This window comes from Pecten maximus, chromosome 11 (genome assembly GCF_902652985.1).
Source record: "Pecten maximus chromosome 11, xPecMax1.1, whole genome shotgun sequence".
Taxonomy (NCBI): domain Eukaryota; kingdom Metazoa; phylum Mollusca; class Bivalvia; order Pectinida; family Pectinidae; genus Pecten; species Pecten maximus.
In genome coordinates this window covers 1805981-1828047 of record NC_047025.1, presented here as the reverse complement: position 1 = coordinate 1828047, position 22067 = coordinate 1805981, and the positions used below count along the sequence as shown (strand labels likewise).

General features: G+C 34.2%; 1 protein-coding gene and 1 long non-coding RNA gene across 2 annotated transcripts; both read right to left on the bottom strand.

Annotated features, from left to right (window-relative positions):
* Positions 1-906: 906 nt before the first annotated feature.
* On the bottom strand, positions 907-5933 carry LOC117337539. The gene is made up of 2 exons (XR_004534853.1): positions 1275-5933; positions 907-1203 (listed from the first exon to the last, which is right to left on the bottom strand). It is a non-coding gene; the product is annotated as an uncharacterized LOC117337539 (long non-coding RNA).
* A 1262-nt stretch (positions 5934-7195) lies between these two features.
* Positions 7196-20412, bottom strand: LOC117338375. Its single transcript, XM_033899711.1, has 9 exons — positions 20325-20412; positions 19399-19463; positions 17854-18096; positions 17602-17757; positions 16895-17068; positions 16378-16489; positions 13175-13296; positions 12299-12349; positions 7196-7916 (listed from the first exon to the last, which is right to left on the bottom strand). Exons 1-9 carry the CDS (start codon positions 20330-20332, stop codon positions 7519-7521), a joined length of 1329 nt encoding a protein of 442 aa, XP_033755602.1. The 5' UTR covers positions 20333-20412; the 3' UTR covers positions 7196-7518.
* Between the last annotated feature and the right edge of the window lie 1655 nt (positions 20413-22067).

Genomic DNA, 22067 nt, shown 5'->3' with positions numbered 1-22067 from the left:
GTATTTACAGGAATTACACTGTTTAAATATCAGAACGGCTCAATTCTTCAGAATTCCTAGATACCATATCAAAACAGCTATGTTCTCCAGAATTTCAGGTTATTGAACAACCCAGTTCTCCACATTTATGAGAATCCGAACAACCTAGTTCTTCAGATTGCAAAAGGATTAGAACCCCCAGCTATCAAAAAAAACCAACAAAAAAACACCTTGGTCCTCCAGATTTAAATTGCGGGTATCGGCTGGCCCGTAACAACCCAGTTATCCAGAATTTAATTGTAGGTTTCGAAACGTTACCTCCCTATTTCCCGAAGATTAAAACAGTTCTCCATATCTCTCGGGTATTGGAACAACCTAGTTCTCCTGATTTCACGAGTATCGAAACAACCAAATTCTCCTGATTTCATGGGTATTGGAACAATGCAGTTCTCCTGATTTCATGGGTATTGGAACAACCCAGTGAGTTCTCCTGATTTCACGGGTATAGGAACAACCTAGTTCTGATTTCACAGGTACTGAAACCACCTAATTCTCCTGATTTCATGGGTATAGGAACAACCTAGTTCTGATTTCACAGGTATAGGAACAAACTAGTTCTCCTGATTTCATGGGTATAGGAACAAACTAGTTCTCCTGATTTCATGGGTATTGGAACCACCCAATTCTATTGATTTCACAGGTATAGGAACAACCTAGTTCTGATTTCACAGGTATAGGAACAAACTAGTTCTCCTGATTTCATGGGTATAGGAACAACCCAGTTCTCCTGATTTCATGGGTATAGGAACAACCTAGTTCTCCTGATTTCATGGGTATAGGAACAACCTAATTCTGATTTCATGGGTATCGGACCAACCATAACATCACTAATTAGGCAACATATTGAATACATATAAAGACAACATCTTTATCATAGAGTGACATAGTTTTAATATTCACAGTTGTATAAAAGCTTCATCATATTATACATTTACTGATTATAAAAAACATGACATGAGAAATTCTGAAATTACATGTAGTTCCGAGTGAAATACCCAGTTAAAAATTCAAAGATTGAACAACCAAAATATACCATGAATGCACACAATATAATCGAAATATGATTTAATGACGAAAATTATGAGATGCACAAGTAGCCAATGAAAAGTATTGATCAAGAAATTGTTCTCTGAATCATTATCTTAGACTCATCCAAGACAGACACTCGGAACACCTCGGCCGATTCTCTATGGTCGTAGAGAATCGGCCGAGGTGTTCCGAGTGCCAAGACAGACTTTTTAGTTCTCGACCAAGACACTAACACAGATCGATCTACATTCTACAACCTGATCTGAAATTCTGAATTTTATAACTTTGAATTCTACAAATCATAATCTGTGAATTCTTCAACTAGGAACTCTGAATTCTAGTCAGATACCCTAATCAATGGAACCAAGTATACTGCACCAAGTAAACAGAGATTGACCCTATCAATAACAGCTACCATGGTAACCGTAAACAAACATATTTTAGCAGTATTCCTATTTGAGTGATTTTCACGCTGAAAGCATTCTCAAATTATAATTGTGCTACTTGCAGTTTTTTTTCTTTTTTTTTTTTAAATTATATGGCAATCATATTTGGTGTGCTAATTTTTCATTCCATCAATTGGTGCAAATTCAGGTTTACGCTAAAATGTTTGTATGCCAAATCAAGTACATTTATATGTACAGTATAAGTCTCTGACCTCTGACGATAGCAAAGACACACATATCCAGGCAATAATATATCTTAACAATCTTCTACGAACATATCTACTTCTGATCCGTGTAAAATAATTACGGGTATTCGAAGCCGAAATCTGATGTGACCAGACCGAGATTCAACCCTCCGATTCTAGAAACTCTATAAACAAAGGGATCAACGTTAACACAGTCGATCAATCTGATCCTACAATTCTAGTATATTATTTATTCAGCTTTTTTTGAGAAATTAACGCCTTGAAAAATGTTTAGAACAACGGTTATTGAACAGTTTTCTTTGTACCAGTAAGTATACAATAATATATGCATATAGCATATCTAGGCTTCACTTGTTCTCAGAGAGAAAAAAAAATTTAATGGTAAATGTATTTTGTTAAAGTAAAGGGAGACTGGTGTCTTGTTCAACAACTGGGCAGGGGTAAAATGGTAAATATTTAATATAAGCGCACAGAGTCGCTGTCTTAAACATTTCCATGATGTCATGGGGGAACAACTTTAGCAAGATTGATTGCATTTTACTTTGAGCAAGAATGAAATTTTCAAAAATCGTAAAGTATAGACAGAAAGGCAAATAGAAATTCTTTTTAACAGTTTCAGGCTTTAGATTTAATAAAAAACATTTATTTAAATATGACATTTGTACAATTACAAGTCTGCTTACCATACTACATTCTTAAAATTCACACCACACAAATGACTAGCACACACCTCATTATCATACAATCTCTTAGTGAACATCTATAACCAGTACATTATTAGAAGCATTAGTCATAAACATTGACCTACCTTCAACAGTAACTCAAGTTTCAGGAAATGAAAAACATGATTTACTAGAACAATAAATAGATATTATTTCCCATTACATGCATATTTTGAAGTATCATACAATTATTCTAATTTTAAAACTGAATTACTTCAATATTACTGAAAAATTAATAATCAATAATTAAGAATTTTTTTTTCATATGTGCCTAAAAGTTGATTAAATGTGTATCAAATTTAATAAATATTACTATTATTATATTAATAAAGTCAAATATTTAGTTCTCAGAGAAATTATTTCATTTTAAAAACAAAATGCTGTTAAAACATCTTTCACTAATTGATTTTATACATGTTAACGAAACCAAGATCTTTCAATATAGGTGTGACCACTGTCTTGTCAGTGATACACAATGACAAGGAACAGCACTATTATATTCCAGTTACACCATTCCAACAACAACGTTAGGTAAAATGATGGTCAGATTAGAACAGTGTCTGAATATCTCGGGATTACTACAAAATAATTTTAGTGTTTGGTTTACTTTGTTTAACATCCTATTAACAGCCAGGGTCATTTAAGGACGTGCCAGGTTTTGAAGTTGGAGGAAAGCCGGAGTACCCGGAGAAAAACCACCGGACTACGGTCAGTACCTGGCAAATGCCCCACGTGGGTTTCAAACTTTTAGGGAAATTAAATAGTATCCTTCTATTTATAAGACAAGATGTTGGCAATATCAGGTGTCAGATTAGACAGGTTTAACTGTTCTTTAAATTGAAATTTACAGGTAAGAGTTTCAATAAATAGTAAAAATAACAAATAGTTAAAACATTGCAATATTGAGTACCAGGTATACAAGTACACACAACGAAGATTTTACACATGCAAACAGGATATACCATATACTATCTAGGCTTGCAAATTAAATGTTGTAATGTTTTAAAAGGAGGAGTCCTCAACATTGAATATAACATAAGGCCCTGGGGTAGATGCTGAATTTATCTTTTGATTGAATTAATAAGATAAGTGTACAATGTAGTACCAGGTACAATAATTCATTGGGCAAATTACTTAATATATACAACTGTATATATATATTTTTTTCATTTTATAAATGCCCATGCAAGAAAAATTCTAAAGAACAGTTCAGTTGTAATGTTTATTGATACAGACTCAGGTCTACAATAAAGAAATTTGATCAAATCACCCAAGATACTAAACTGGTACCTAATTATTGCCCATTTTTTTTATATTTTTATTTTTTCTTTACTTGTAGAGAGTTGCAACTTACTGTAGAAAATCTAAGTTCAAAAACAGATAAAATATGACAATAATGATATTTTTTTTATTCTTGGATTTCAAATTCATGTAAAGTTACATCTCAGTAAAAGATTTTAAAGATTTCTTATGTCATGAAAGGTTTGCATTTTTTAAATGTTACTCATTCCAGTAATTTAGAGCTACAATTACTTGCATACACTGTTGTAGAGTTGGGAATTCACTCTATCTTACATGTCATATATATAGCAATTGTAATTATTATGAAGCTTACCAGCAGCAGCCATCACATATTGCTTACACTAACTTTTCAGAAACTTATTAGAATAAAAAATCTCAATGCCAAATTAATGCATTTTATTCAAAAATTAGATAAACTTGTGATGTTGAAACAAATTCTAAATTTAGAGTTTTAATATCCCAAAAAATTTAGTTTTAATGTCCAACAGTTCAAACTATGGGATCAAAATAATTACAACATTCAATCATTTTATCATAAATACTTAATTAAACCTCTAAATTATTGTATATATCAAATAGCCTAGGCAGGATGTGGGATATACACTTACAAACTTTACTTACAAAAACTTGAAAGCGAATTCACAATTTGTACAAAAAATGTGTATAACACATTAACATATGAGGCATTTTAACTACAAATGTACATCATAATTAATAAAAAAACATACACACAAATTTGATATACAAAAGGTAGTTAATTCAAAGCTACAATAATTATATTTACTATATCATGTTTAGAAAAGTACTAGGAAGAAGCACAATATCACAGTTAATAAAGGCTTTTCCAGTAAAACATCTACCCCACCCCAGGACTCCAGCTTTGGTTAAGGGGTACCACCTATAGAATTTATCTAAATAAAAAGTGAATAGTAGTAATAGGAAGGCAATCCAACCATGGATAGAAGTGATTTATTGTGGAGTCCTGGGGTCAGGTAGATATTTTCAAGGAATAGCCCTAAGGTGGTAAACAAGTCTCTGGTCAATACAATATACTGTCGGTGTTAAAGTATATAACATACTGTGTTACAGTATATTTGTAGGACAATATTAATAATAAATTCATATAAATATAAAATGTATATAATGTGATGACATTTTAGAAATGATAACATCAGGGTATAAAATGAAATAAGGGTAAATAATGATAAAAATACAATTTTTATATCCGGGCTAGAATTAATATCACGGAAATATTCAGGAACATTTACGATGTGATACTAAGTCATACAACTTTTATATCCGGGGCTAGAATTAATATCACGGAAATATTCAGGGACATTTACGACGTACGTGATACAAAGTCGTACAACTTTTATATCCCGGGCTAGAATCAATATCACGAAATATTTAGGGACATTTACGACACGAAACTAAGTCATACAACTTTTATATCCGGGGCGAGAATCAATATCACGGAAATATTCAGGGACATTTACGATGCGAGACTAAGTCAAGACTGAAACAAAATGTATTGGAGGGTATTGAAATGGCACACATACAAATATAAACTCTATACTAAATGGTTGCATAACACCAAAATGTATTCACATGGAAATTGTGTACTAAGAAGGCTGTCACAAAAAAAAGAAATATCCATTTCATCAAAATAGCGATATTGTAAAAAAAAAACATCATTATTTCACAATAAAGGTATTTAAGGGTGTAAAGGGTTCAATTCAACCTCCAAATTAAGTGGAAGCTGAAATGATTTTCAACAGTAAACTCCTAATATGAATATCACAATCCCATATTTACAAACATATTGATATGTAAATTATATTATTAACTTTTCAGCTACAAATTGTATCATACAACATTACAGAAGAGTTTGGTCAATAGAAATATAAAACAAATTGTTACACTTTACACATACTTTCAGTTTTACAGAGAAATGACAGATGATTCTCAAGAGTAATGCAGCGCCTGACAAAATACCTAAACAACACGGGTCAACATAGGATTCATTGACATCAAGAAAAAATATGTGGCACCATTCAAATGTCAGATATTTGAAGTTTTGGAAACATGTAAAGTGAGGCACTTTTATAACATTTTTATATCATTACTGTAACAATTAGTAAATTTTATTGACTGACAGCTACTCCAGAAATACATAACATAAAACATATTATTTTATTTAAATAAAAAAAAAAAAAAAAAAACCATCAAATCTCTAAACCTAAAACTAGTGTACAAAACATAAATACAATTTAAGAAGTTTAAGTTTTAAGATTTTGATTGAATTAATTTATGAAAAATTTATATTATGTACCTGGATTCAAGTTTTCAAGTGGGAACAATTTGACAGACAATGCACAAGGTAACAAATCTATTAGACGACCAGGTTTTTTTTACGGTCACAGGTAAAGGAAATTTGGTTCATTTTTTAGTTTGAACACTTAAGACTGGTGATCCTTAAATATTTTTGTCTAACAAAATACAGTTAAATACATTTATACCTCTGTGGACAAATTACTTTTAATTCAGACAAGTACCTGGTTTTACCCTGTAGGGTTTTACCCTGTAAGTTTTGTCCTATAGGTTTTACCCTGTAGGGTTTTACCTTGTAGGATTTACCTTGTAGGATTTACCTTGTATCTCTTTGAGGTACATGTAGTACAATTTCTGAAAATATCTGGGGTTTACAATTAATATGAAAATTTCCGTTAGACTCTGGCTAGTCAGTTAACATAGTAAATATTTCATAGCCCTGACCTGGAAACCACCAGCCCTGGGAGAGGGGCTAGTCGAATGGAAATCCCTGAATATATAACATATTTGTTCTGTCATGCATGCTGATTTCGTTTTCGAGGAAATTTACATAGAACATGATACAAACACATTACAAAGGGATTATTATATCTTCTTTGCTGTTTTTGAGGACAGAATGAAATTGCAACTAATAAGAAAGTCTAAAACAATGAAGTTAAAAACCTTTAAATTATGTCCATCAAATTAAATTATACATATAGAACATCACTTTAATTGTCTTCATAGCCATTGAGCAATTGATTTAAATTTAACTACTTAATATAAACACATTAATATTTCAGGTAGAGTAATAACAAGAAACAAGAGGCCCAGAGGGCCTGTATCGCTCACCTGGTTTCATGAGATATGAAACAAGAACTATGCTTAAGTTTATTTGCCACTGGTATTGCTATGTCAATATATCATAGGCATTTTATATGGTTAAATGAACATTGTTTTATTGTAATTCTAAAAATGTCAATTTAGCCAAATTGATCCCTTTTGGCCCTGCCCCTCAGCCCCCCGGGGGTCAGCCCCACCAATTGTACAATTTTGAATCTCTACCCCAAGGGGATGCTACCAGGCGAATATGAGCGATACATATATATATATCCATTGCTTAGTTTCAGAGAAGAAGTTGTTTATATCAATTTAGGCAAATTGACCCCACGGTATGGCATAAGCTCACCTTGGTCTTTCGGACCAGGAAAGAGCTAATAAATTGACTGAAGAAAAATCAAAACCATATCACGTGTAAATGTTATGTGGTCTATAGCACAATGAATGCAACATTTAAATATCCAATCTGCATCGTAAATATAAAAACAAACTTCATATTGTACTTGTTCGATTTTCGACGGCACATAACTCTCAAGAAGCTAAGACAAAACCAAAATATAATCATGCTGCCTTGATTTGGATTTCTTTGTTTTATAAAAATTTCAGAAATTATTCATAATTTTGTCAACTAAAATAACATTTTGTAAAATAATGCAGACAGAGGTGTTTAATTATTTGATAACAGGGGTGTTGCATAGACTCTTCGTAAGATGGTGGAGCAGGGCCGTATTCGTCACCCCAGACCAGAGTTGTACTGCCGTCCATATTGATTGGAGGTGCTGTAGGCGCCGCTGGTGCTGCAGAGATGTGGCTCATTGAAACACTGGAGCTACTCCCGTGTCGCCGCCTGCTACCTTCATCCTCTGTATTAGGTTGTTGACAAGTCGTTGCTCTGTATTCCCTTCTACGAGGCGGTTTCTTTTTTTGGTAACAACAGTAGAAGAAGAATAGAAGAAGCACACAGAGTATTCCTCCAACGATACCCAGGACGATCGCCCAGATCATGGTCACATTACCGCCAACTGTAATTATAAAAGTCAAATAATTAGTTAAACCAGTAAACCTGTAAATACAAAAGTCAAACAGTTAGTTAAACCCGGACGATCGCCCAGATCATGGTAACATTACCGCCGACTGTAAATATAAAAGTCAAATAATTAGTTAAACCAGGACGATCGCCCAGATCATGGTCACATCACCTCCGACTGTAAATACAAAAGTCAAACAGTTAGTTAAACCCGGACGATCGCCCAGATCATGGTCACATCACCTCCGCCTTAAATATAAATCAGAACTTCTGAAAATCTGGTCAAAATGTTTCAGTTGTGCTGTAACTTGTTTTCTCTCTTGTTATAATAGTGTCACATATGGTCCCTACTTAGGGCGGTGGCTTTCCTCAGGAAGTCGACTTTACAAACCATCCTGGTAAGGTTGTGTCTCTGGGTAAGACACTTCACCTAAATTCATTTAGATAGTATATGATATGATAGGCCTCTAATATGATATGAGTGAGGTAGTCACCAGCTACTACAAGGAGATCACATCTCAATATGACAATTGTTCATCACCAGTCGATAAAACCAGGAAACAAGTGATAGTTTTAAATGGTGGTGTGCAGTATTATCAGTATAAGGAATGGTGTATATCGAGGTTCTATTTGAAAAAGATATGTATCGCGGTACAATTTTGACATATCAGTACACTTGGGAGTCTTTGAATGTTTGTTTAAAAAAAAAAAAAAAAAAAAATCAATCAACTGCTTTCGATTTTTGTTTTCAATGTTTCCGTAAAAACTTTGTTTTATAACAATTTTTTTTTAAATGATCAATTTTTGTTTTCTAAGTGTAAATATCTATTAATGTAACTATTCACTTGCATATTACAGTTTTATAGACAATAAATACATAAAACATTTATGCAGTCCTGACCTCAAGTGAATCAAGAGTCTGGTTCACCAAGACTGCTTGAGTACGTAGTAACATTTTCAAAATGGCGGGTATAATAAATCAGGTTTGTTTAGCAATGATTACATTCGTTTCCTTCATTATTGTTTTTGCTTAAATAAAAGACAGTTCTTCTGACTAAAATATTGTGACAAATATTGTGATGTGTATCAAAGTACGAGGATCCTGTAATGCAATAAATCGTGATACCAAAATTCTTGTGATGCCGATCCCTAGTTTTAAAGTCATATGTTCAAAATGAAGACAAAGCCAGACGGCAAACTCAACTTCCTACTGGTCATTCTCCCCTCCTTGACCTATTGACCCCAACATATTTTTTACCTGTAAATATAATCTGTTTTAATCCACAAAATATCGTCAATAATACACGAACCCACTTAAAGAGATTCAGTAAAGAAATCAATTCATGACTCAATCCAAAATATTCATCATAGGAACAAACATAACATATCAGGGATTTTACTTTTTATTCTTTCCTGACCATGAGATACTGTAAAAGTGGAAATTTATGCGAGGGGGAAATTTACGCTAATTATATTACATAGAGTCATTTTGATTGCGAAAATTTCCCCACACGTATTATTTGGATATCTATTTGCACAATCTCAAACTACAAACGAAGGTGGATCGATCGCAAAAATAACCCCAACACGTATAGTTTACATATCGAAATCGCGAAATTAACCCCCCACGAAAATAACCCCGTTTACAGTAACACCACCAGAAAACAAGAGCTGTTGGAGAACAGCATAGCTCGTCTCGCAAATGTTTGTCAATAAATAATTAAAATATATTAATTGGAATGGTTTCGCAAATTGCATTAATAATATTTATATTGTTTACTTGATCAGATTATGTTTTGTGAATTCATGCAATTTTCAAAACCATACCATTTTATATATATATAAATTATTTATTGACAAACATTCGGGAGACAAGCTATGCTGTTGTTAAATGAATATATTAAATACAAATGTAATTGCTTTTGGACATATTTCTTCAATTTTTTGACAAAATATTATCCTAATGAGAGTTGTCTCCCTTGAAAAATGTGGACCAGTATAAATTGTCTATTGTGAGCATTTCGACATTGTTTTATTTTCAGTTTCACCCCAAGAAGGGATAGTGTAATTCCATAGGGACTCTTTTACCTAATATCAGCACCCTAGTACATCATAAAGTGATGTGTTAATAGCTTTCAACATTTGCACAAAATTTTTTTAAATGTGTTTATTCCCCCAAAAAATCTTTCAGTTTAACTCCGGCAAGGGATAGTTTAACCCCCACAGGGAACCTAATACCATGTATTACTATGGCTTTCAACATTCACAACATAAACTTAACACAAAGTCCAAAGATTTAAAAGCAAAAACAAAAAAAACTCAGATTTAAAAAGAAAAAAATCATTTTTTTTTTTAAAGTTTTACTCCAGGAAGGGATTGTCTTACTCCATAGGGACTCTATCGCCAATTATCAGCACCCTAGTACAATTATAAAGTGATGTATTAATACCTTTCAACACTTGCACCAAAAACTTAACGCAGAAATATTCTAAGTCCAAAAATTTTTAAAAATTCTGGTTTTTTCCCAAAAAAATCTTTCAGTTTTACTCTGGCAGGGGATAGTTAAACCCAGAGGGACTCTATTGCCAATTATCAGCACCCTAGTACAATTATAAAGTGATGTATTAATACCTTTCAACACTTGCACCAAAAACTTAACGCAGAAATATTCTAAGTCCAAAATTTTTTAAAAATTCTGGTTTTTTCCCAAAAAAATCTTTCAGTTTTACTCTGGCAGGGGATAGTTAAACCCAGAGGGACTCTATTGCCAATTATCAGCACCCTAGTACAATTATAAAGCGATGTATTAATACCTTTCAACACTTGCACCAAAAACTTAACGCAGAAATATTCTAAGTCCAAAAATTTGAAAATTCTGGTTTTTTCCCCCAAAAAATCTTTCGGTTTTACTCTGGCAGGGGATAGTTTAACCCCATAGGGTCTCTATTGCCAATTATCAGCACCCTAGTACAATTATAAAGTGATGTATTAATACCTTTCAACACTTGCACCAAAAACTTAACGCAGAAATATTCTAAGTCCAAAATTTTTTAAAAATTCTGGTTTTTTCCCAAAAAAATCTTTCAGTTTTACTCTGGCAGAGGATAGTTAAACCCAGAGGGACTCTATTGCCAATTATCAGCACCCTAGTACAATTATAAAGTGATGTATTAATACCTTTCAACACTTGCACCAAAAACTTAACGCAGAAATATTCTAAGTCCAAAAATTTGAAAATTCTGTTTTTTTCCCAAAAAAATCTTTCGGTTTTACTCTGGCAGGGGATAGTCTAACCCCAGAGGGACTCTATTGCCAATTATCAGCACCCTAGTACAATTATAAAGTGATGTATTAATACCTTTCAACACTTGCACCAAAAACTTAACGCAAAAATGTTCTAAGTCCAAAAATTTTCAAAAATCTGTGTTTTTTCAAAAATATCTTTTAGTTTAACTCCGGCAAGGGATAGTTTGACCCCCACAGGGACCATATTACCATAAATTACTTTGCCTTTCAACACTTGCACCAAAAATTTAACATTTGGAAAACCAACGCCGACGCCGGAGTGACGACATAAGCTCTCACTCTTCTTCGAAGAGACGAGCTAATGAAAACTTGCGTAGACAAAGACCATGAAATGTCCTGTGGGATACCTTATGTTGGACCATTTAGATATAAAAATATTCCAAGTGTGCAAGTGTATACATGAAAGTATGAGAACGGAAGATGTTAATGTTAGGAGACTGCAGTAAATTTTATCACGATCATTCTAGATTTTGTATATTGTCTCTGTCATGGACTGTACATCATTGTAAACACCATGATTGACCACTTTGTAACGACCAACAGATGTGCTAATTTTGATAGTTTTCTAAAAGAAATTATCGGATTTCATCTTGCTATCACTGATCAACGATACACATGATAAATGAAAAACACGTGTGATTTTGCGTCTGACCAGACTCTGTATCAATTACCATCATCAAAGTATGGTCCTAAAAGAAAACAAACCATAATTCAAGTCTGTTAGCTAAGGGGGTTAAAATTGTTTGTAAGCGACTTGCCTTTATTTCATGGTGATAGATATTCTAGCGCAAACATTACACTAGCCAGAGCTTCGTGTGAAAGCCGTGTCCAACAGGCGCCATTTTGATTGAGTGATCACGTGAACAGATGGATCACGTGATCGCTAAATTTAGCCAAATCTCGCGAGAAAAACACTGAATTGTAAACAAAAATGGCGTCTGCAAAAATACCGGAGGGAATTACAAAATACGGGAATTTTGGCTCTCCTGCCGGGAGGAAATAAATGACTTGAAAATAAGGGAGATTTTGTCTCACGCCGGGAGGTATGGCATGTATGCAAAGTGTACTTACCAGAGTCATCGTCACTGGCAGTAGGAACAGAATATACTGTGGTTGGCCCAACTGGAATACAACAAAAATGAACTACATGTTTATGATCTTGGTGGTAATCTTATTTTCGAGCTTTTTCTGGTGCAAAAATTACACTAATCACAGCTTTATAACAGAAAGTTGTCTGTGCCAATTCATTATCATATCCTCAACTGTTAAAAAAAAAAAAATATCTTTCCTGAAATTTGTCATAGTGAAGTTTGAGGAATGTCCCTTCAGTACTTTATGCCATGCTAGGAGCTGATCATCTCTTAGTACAGTACAGTATATCTGACTGTCAACCATTTTAGTAAAACGAAGTTTCTGATCAGCTCTGTTTCATGATGTAGCAAATATCCTACGTCAATATAATGGTAGACAGCCAAATAGTTACTGCTCAGCCCCTATCATGGCCTCATGATGTAATGAATTTCCTACATTGTAAGGGCCAGTACCCCATAAAATCCAATTTATACCCAAAAATGCACAGAATTGCATAAAAAAGTACAAAAAGTGAAACCTAGAATTTTCCTGTTTGTTGAACAGTTTAACTGTATGCAAAAGTTAGTACATACAGGTAGACTGTTTGTTGTATATACATGTAGGTATATACATAATTAGGAACCATCTACATGTAATATCTTTAACCTAGCATATAAATTTACATACTGACTCCCCACAGTTGATTTTGGATATCATAGGATTTCATATTACAGAACTATTCTATAGTACGATTTTGTGGTTAGAGAGATGAGATTGAGTCACCTAATCTCACAAATGAACCTCAATTCAGTCCAAGGTTTAGAATGAAGAAATTGAGTCAATAATTTCACAAAGAACCTTGGATGATGTACTTACCTCTAGCTTTAGCACACATAAAGACCATTTTCTCGTCCTTACAACTCTTCACCACCCACTTCTTCAGGTCAAAATCATGGACGACACAGTCTTTATCTTCGGACCCAGAAAACCTGTCTATTCTAGTAGACAATGAAGATTATAATTAGCATTCTACATTCTTCAAGAAATGGTGTTGTTTCGTGCAAAAATACAAACCATTGAAAATTATCTTTTAATCTAATAAATGATAAGACTAGGCAAAGGGCCAAAGGCCCTGAGAAACGTCAGGGTCTGAGGTCATATTATAAGAAATTTAAAATTGGATTTTATAGTTAGACAGTTAAATTTGTATCAGATGAAATGTCTTAATCTGGTTATTCCTATTCTATATATATTAATAAAAGAAAACATGTATAACATATTTATCTGCTGACAACTTTCCAATAGCTGAGTATAGTTCTTTCCCTATACCGGTATCTTTAATGCTTGTGGAAGATTATTGATATACTCCTGACTCAGTAAAGCTGCTTGTAAACTTTGAAAAAAATCAACTGAACGACAATCAGTCTATTAACAGAACATGTTGTACAACCGAAGATAACATCCAAGATGTACACAGCCTAAGATTTTTTAAATTTTATTTATACTATAAGATGTTAATTAGGCCAAGCAAACATCTATTTTATGACCCCTAGTAACATATTTTAATTCCGATAGAAAATTGCGGTCGCGTTGTCCGACGAGACATATCTAGTTTTGACATTGACGCGTCGTTCATCAGTCACGGATCATAATCATTAGATTCTTTTCAAATAAACAAATAATAATCTTATTTCATAAAATCCTCACGAAAAACGGCAATGTAGTTTGTTACAACTTGCCTTCAATTCCTGGTGATATTTCTTGCATATTCTAGCAACATACAAATGAATATATTTACATTCCTAATGTGGTTTGCTGATATGAACATACCAAGTGAAAACAACAAACATATGACCATGAATACACTATGAAAACCGTATGAAAACATTGTCTCTCGTGCAAATCACCTGATTAATCAGGTCATATTTATACGCCATCAAAAAAATAGTCTGCCTTTCAATTATGAAAATATTGTGTTTTTGTTGCAATTTGTTCACATAAATAAATAGGATTTGAATTGAATGATTGTATTTAATATTATTTTTACTTTAATACTTCTTTCTTTTTGTTTTATACAAAATTAAACAAAAAAGACCGGAAAATGCGGAACAACATTAAACCAATGGCGTGGTGCATAGGCGGGATCTCCCGGCTGTTCTAATAATTTGGCGTTTCGACGTATACATGACAAATTTTTCTTTTTAATAAAATTTCTCGTTTTCTCCATATAAATTTTTTAAATCAAGGTTATGTAAATATATGAATTGAATAGATTTTTTTAATTTTCATTGCGGCTATGAATACCAGTAGCTAGCTACATATCCTCCGAGGCACGCTACTGCGCGCCACGGGATATGTAGCTAGCTAGCTACTGGTATTCATAGCCGCAATGAAAATTAAAAAAATCTATTCAATCCATATATGAAACTACGAACGGTCATTGGTTTAGTTACATTAGACATAACCGCCATTTTGGCCGATTAGTGATGAGTCACGTGACAGCTGAAGTTATCTCGTGAAATGCTTGAGTGCATTTGACTACGTAAATAGGGTTGGTTTTAGGCTTACATGAAATGTTCCTGCATATGAACTCAGGATGAACATATGAGTCTAAGACATGTGGATAGTTTCTCTGTGAATGCATGTAAATTTCCACGACAATCAAACTGATTTTTCTACTTTTGTTTTCGTTATCCCGAGGAAAATGTTTATATTTATACTCTAAAATAGTCTAGAACACCAAACATTTCATTTTAAATAATTGCAGTAAACATGGTTTACATCACTTAAATTGTGTCAATAATTGCTATCAAAATAGGAACTATATTAGGCTGCGATGTATATCATTTGTATGACAGAAAAGAGGAATTGTTAGCCGGAAACAAAAGTGTCACTAACAACATTTCCCCACCACGACTATAACGGCAGGTGCCAAAGGCATCCTGACGTTAAAAATGTATCCAAGACATAAATGCCCCCACTGCCACTTGACATCTTGAAACCTCAGCTAATTACATTGCATCAGGACAGGACAGGATGCAATAGGATGGACATGGGTAACAGAGTATTGTGATCAGCCAACCCCATAAAAATGAGAAATCTTTGTCACCCCCCCCCCCCCCCCCCCCCCCGCAGTTGTTTCGTGCAAGAATACAAACAAGAAAAAATTAATATTAACAAGCATTCTAGATCTGTGAGTATTGCTAAACCAATACATGTCCCCTACCGGTGCCCCCAAGTTAAAACTTTAGCCAAATTTAAGTAAAAAAAGTTTAGCCAAAACTGAAACATGATCATTTTATGAAAATAAGTTCATTCCAAACAATGTGTAAATTCAACTCTATTGGGTTGAATAAACAATGTTTTCTGCCCCTAAAAGATATTCAGGTATTCTTTTGGTATGTCTACTGTACAGAGTAAAAGAATCTAAAGTGAATTTAAAGTGAAATGTGTAATAACAGCCTTGGATTGAAATATAAACATAATTCTGCATAGCACAGCATAGAAGTAAACTGATTTTATTCCAAAAGAATCTCATATCAGTGAACCATTCAATACATTTAAATGTTTAACTCAAATCAAACAATCTTTCATCAGGAAGATGAAATGTTCGATGGAATTGTACTGTTCATTCAATCCAATGGAGATGCAGTAGGTTACATGTATATATTGATTCATTAATACTCACAATTAAAAAGCAGCATCCTAATACCATTATTACGTGAATGGAGAGCCATTACAAAACTTTAACCTCAAGAATACATAGAGAACAGTTAAGTTCATAATATGCCAAAATTTTCAAAAATGAAAATAATTTTTTCAGTTTTAACTGTACAAAAGTAATGCCACACATCCAAAGAACCTCTATGCAAAGAATAAGCATCATAATACCATTATTAAGTGAATGGTGTGCCATTATAAAACTTTAACCAAAACTTTAACCTGAAGAATACAGAGAAAAAAGTTAAGTTATAGTGTTATACTTGTAATGAACTCCAGTCGGGTTTGTCGAGATAGACAAAGTAATAATAGTGTTATACTATGTAATGAACTCCAGTCGGGTTGGTCTAATCACTTACTTGTCACTGGATGCCAGCGTAGAACCGTCTAACCACCGGTAGGTGTCCTCCGTCTCAAGGTCATTCAAGCCAATCCACGCCTTTGATACTTGAGCCACATTTTTACCATAATCTGAAAACAACAAGCATACTGGGTATTGCTAAAGAAATATATATATCCCTGCCCCGCTAAAAATAGTAACAGTGACCTTGATCCAAAAACTGAATGGACAGACTGACAGATGGACGGACAGACAGATTGGGAGGAAGTCTATTGTCACCCCAGTTTCACTGGTAGGGGACTAAAAAAGACAGACAGACAGACACATCCTTATCCAAAACCTTCAGATGTTTTACATTCCTTGAACAGCAACATCTACTCAACACAATCAGGGGATTTGGAAGCAGACTGCAATCATACATCTTGAAATGCTGGGGCAAAATTTCCTATTTTGGGAGCAACACAAACAAATATCAACCCCTAGAGAGTCACACGCTTGGTAAAAATTCTCTAATCATCCATTTGCATGAGGTGTACCTTGTACAGCGTTGAACAACTGGGTAGAGTCCATCTTGACGAGGTTTGACTGACTATAGCCGCAGTACTGCTGGGCCAGGGTATAGGATGTTCCTCCTACCGGTAAAGTCATCATGGAGTAGCAGTAATATGATGTCGACAGGTTTGTCCATCCGGGGGGACAAGCGTTTTCATCTAAAAACAATTTATCAGAATTTATTACAGTCATACTGTCAATACATTAAACATATAATCAGTTTAAAAAATATCTGTAGTGGTAAGTTTTTAATTTACCAATGCTGCTTTAGCAGACAAAAGAAATTAAGTTATCAAACTCTTTGATTTGGAAATCTAGTTTTACACAAGTATAATTATTTGATTATTACAATATTTTGACCTCTTAACAGTTTTGATATATAGCAATGCTTATTTTACAACTGTTAAAGTAGAGAGTAGCAAAATAAATAACAGACATATTGTTCTAGTCTGTCTGGTATCACAAAGTTCATCAACTACTTGCAACGAATAAACAATGAAATATTTGTGATTATCTGTCTAAGAAAAATAATAACGTTACTGTTACTGTGAATAGGATTGAATTTTCACATTCCTTTTTCAAGAAATTATGTATACACTTTAATGTGCATCTCCTAAAACAAGATTTGTGTTTAATAAGAGAGCCCTAGTCACTTTTTCTCAATTCTCCATAAATACAAGATTCAACTCACCAAAAGTTTCAAACTTGAGAGTGATGCCGGAATGATCGTAGAAGTTTTTGTCATTGGAGACAAAAAAGAGGTATAGGTGTTGACCACTGCTGACCAGTTGGTAGGGGTTCGTACTATCACAGATGTCCATTAGTATCACTGAGGATTCTGTCGGACCTACGAATCAAGTAAATAAAAGTTGATTAAAAATCACGCCAATAGGAAGGGACTTATTTTAGGATATGGTATACACCATGTGAAATATACACTTACCATCCCGGACTGTCAGGTGGTCGTATCCACTACAAAGTGCATAGGAGGCTGCCCACTGGAGGTCCAGACTGGACACGGTCAGTTTGACCCGTTTGTCCACCCCTGCGTCGATGGTCCAGCCACAGTCGAGGTTATTGCTGTAGTGCCTCTCCCCCGGTTTACGAGTAATGATGGTGCTGCTGCTCTCACCTGCTATGTTCTGTACATTGCCATTATCACAGTAATAGGTCGCTTGGCCTTTGCCTGAAAACAATATTAGTCGGTATATAAGTGATGCTCTGAATAAACACAATAAAATTGTACAAATAATATACTGTAACCATCAAGCGTCAAATAGTATGTGCATCACTTGCTTATTACTTATTAATTTGTGAAAAAATCAGAGTTACTGTCAGAAAAATATCAAAGAGGAATATGCTAAACATTCACTGATCACTTTACAGAAAAAAGTTTACTTTTGATTAATTTTTAATATATTATGAAGATTTGTTTCATTACTTTTTATCATAGGACCATTCAGTATATACACTATTCACTCAAATACAAAACATTATAGCCTGTAATTTTGTTATGCAGTCTAGGGTCCCAGGAAAAATTGGGGAGTCCCATTTTGAAATCCAGGAGTTCCTTACATGCATGACATTTTAAAATTGACAAAATCTAAAGTAGTTTCAGCCAAGGATGCACAGATATTCAGTTTGGGAGTCCTTTATGTATTTTCTACGTCTAAAAATGCAGGGAAACCAACGTCAGGGAAAACACTACCATATATATATGCCTGTCACTAGGCTGTCAGGGCACGAGTTGGTATATAAGTGATGCTCTGATTAAACACAGTAAAGTTGTACAAACATTTTGTGCCGTTACCATCAAGAGTCAAATAGTGTGTGCATAACTTGCTTTAATAATATCATTTATTAATTTGTCTTCCTTCGTCATTTATGTAACCATGTTATATATAAAACAATTATCACAATGTATCATATGCACTATGTGTTGGTAATCCAAAGGCAAAGATTTGAATTTCCTGTCATAGTTGTACTGTGATGAATATTTATAATACTATAAGTACAATTCGCATCAATGTATGTAAATACATTGCAATCTAGGTATTCATATCATCTAATAGACGACTTCCACTATGATCATGTCAGGGTATTGGCCATGGGCGGACTATCACTATGCCATTAAAACATTCTTTTTTAAGAACGCTGATGTGGCCAAGTGGTATAAGCTGCGAGTAATTCTGGCTAGGTGATTGGGTGCCGTAGATCGTGAGTTCAAGGCCCAGTCAGGACACGAGTCATAAAGTTGTCTTCCTTCATCATTTGTGTTGCTAAGTTATATATATACGTGTATTATACATACATCTCGACTTTTGTGTTACTATGTTATATATCTATTAATCAACACACTCTATCATATGCACTATGTAATGTTGATCCAAAGGTAAACATTTGAATTTCTTGTCGTAGTTGTACTGTGATGAATATACGTGACTTTTACCAATGTACATTTATATCATAGGTATACAATGTCACTCACCTGGAATGGTAAAAGCCAGACAGGCTAGTGTCAAGAGTAGAACATCCTGCAATTCCAGACAGATTCTATAACGATAAAAAAATTTCATGCTCATGATAATTGAAAATAACAATTGAGGCCCGATGGGCCTGTATTGCTCACCTGTTCTTGATAGTTGGTAGTAAAGAATTTGTTGGAAATCTTAACTTAAAGATTTCATGTTTCATGTTTATTTTTCATGTTCATCAAAATGAAGTTCGAATTAGACAACGCTTTCAGTAAAATATGATTTACCTTGTCGTAAATTGATGCACCATTAAATGATCATGATGTATGTTTAATCGATAACCCCAATTTTTTTAAGGTTTCAGAATGTATACTGTAATGATTATATGAATACTAAATTTATAGTGTTGTGGATGTTAAAACTGATGTCATATGTTATATTACTCAGAATCCCGAAACCAACTGTGTATATATATTGATTGACATATTGCAAAATTTACTGTTTTTAAAAACACTTTGGCTATTTTAAGTAACAAGTCCATACTCCAAATGGTGTACGTAAAGTGTATAACGCGAGTTTGCGTATTATACTATTGCGTATAAGGATATTGGTTTTCCCCCAATCTGATTACTAGTATATATGTTTACACTACATGATATTTTGTATATATATCGAATGGCAATGTCATAGACCAGGACTTAAGGCTTTTCCGTTGCCATTTTAAGATAATCTGGGACATTCCAATGCCAGAGTAAAATACGAGTGTCTTTTAAAGACCCCATTTTCAAGCCACTGTAGCTACTAGTGTATGTTATGGTTGAGTAATAACCAGATAACATCAGAGATTCGGACGATGTAAACAAACCCAGATCCAGATATTTTAAATTTGTGTATCAATTGTTTTGCTGTATTCAATATGATTGATATGTGTAAAACTCACCCATTCATAATTTGTTTCTAAATCAATCAATTTTCTGTGTATTTCTTCACTATTTCCGTCTGTTGACTGTTCCGGTTATTTCGCAAACTCTGTTTATAATCTGCTCTTTTTGACAGGAGAGTTCTACTACATTGGAACTCTCCTAACGGAGGCTCGATTATATCATAAGAAGATTGTATTTTGGCGGGAATAAATAAACTACAGTACACGTGTACCAGTTTTATTATAAGGAAATAGAGTAGCCAACACAATCATCGAATTGACCAAAATATGCCACCTGACATCCACAAATCAATGAAATGGTCAGATTATTGACAACTTTAAAATTAAACATACATAGAAACAGGGACATATATAGTCTATGTCCCTGATAGAAACAACAGGATTTTTTTTTGAAAAAATAGTTTGTTGGCAGTTTTGACGAAAAAAAAAAGGGTTTTACAAAAGCCTGAAAAGTTCAAATGGAAGTAGATTAATCTAAAATATTAAAGAGTTGTTAAACTTTAATTGTTGCTGAAATGTTTTGAAAAAAAAATTGCCTTTCATTCTAGGCAGAAACAAATAAAATGTTTTCCACTGAGTTTGTAAACAATTTATTTGTCCATGATAAACAATCCATAGTCTCATTTTATATTTTCTGAGCGTCGAATTGGTCGATCACATTATCTAGGTCAATACTTATGTCCCCATGAATGTGTAGAAGAGCTAATTCTCACATTCTTTCTTCGCCCGTGTTTGACCCGAGGTACGTTTTTCAACTGTTTAAAAACACCGACACTCCTCACTACACTGGCTGATGTTAGTGGAATGGTGAGAATTTATAGGACTTTGAACACCTGTGAGTACAGCTGTGTTTGTCGAGTTCACCGTTTCACAGAGCCCACTTGGCCGTTCGGCAACATCGACCTTCGTACCTCCCACAGTTCTGTCTCGCGGATGAAATCCTCCCGACCGTCATACTGTCATACTGGTTTGATTAATATTAATTAAACAAGGAACATTCTCAGACCTAGTATACATTTTACTCATCGTTGCGACGCGGAGCGCGTGCTATCCGTCATTTTCTTTGTACAAGGGCAGGCATAAGGCCATGCCCTACATTTTATTTAGGTCGGACCTCCTGCAGTACAGCAGCTTCGTCGAACAGCGCATTAAAGTAAGTGAAGTCCATCGTCTCTCTCACTCTCCATCACATGGATTATGGTACGACACTCCGCTACAGCTTCGATCAAATCGAACGACCTGTCCTGGAGTATGCCTCTAGGTGGGAAGATCCCGTTCATGGTATGATTGGTGACTATCAGAGCGATGATGAATCAAAGCGAAGAATGGCAGCTTCTTGCTCATAGGACTTCTTTTGCCTCAATCTCGCAAATATTCAAATAATCTGACGACAACTTGGAATGCGGTTTTGAAAGTACTTAGTGCGTCGACGCAACTTAACCATCTGTTAGTTTTGTCATTAAGAGCTTCCCATGCATCTGTATCCAAAGCCAGCTAATTATTATGCTTGTTCAACTTGTTTTAAGAATAGTTGAATGAAAAGGCAACATCTTGAACTGTTCCCATCAACGTTTTTACACCTAGGACCGCTGAGCTAGGAACAACAGCTAAGTTCAAAGCGTTCCCTTTGCAGTGTACATATATAGCATTTGGTATACTCTCTTATACGGACATGGGCTCTGCCATTCCTTACACAAGCCATATTGGCTGCTCCATCATAGCTCTGTGCCCTCATTTGAC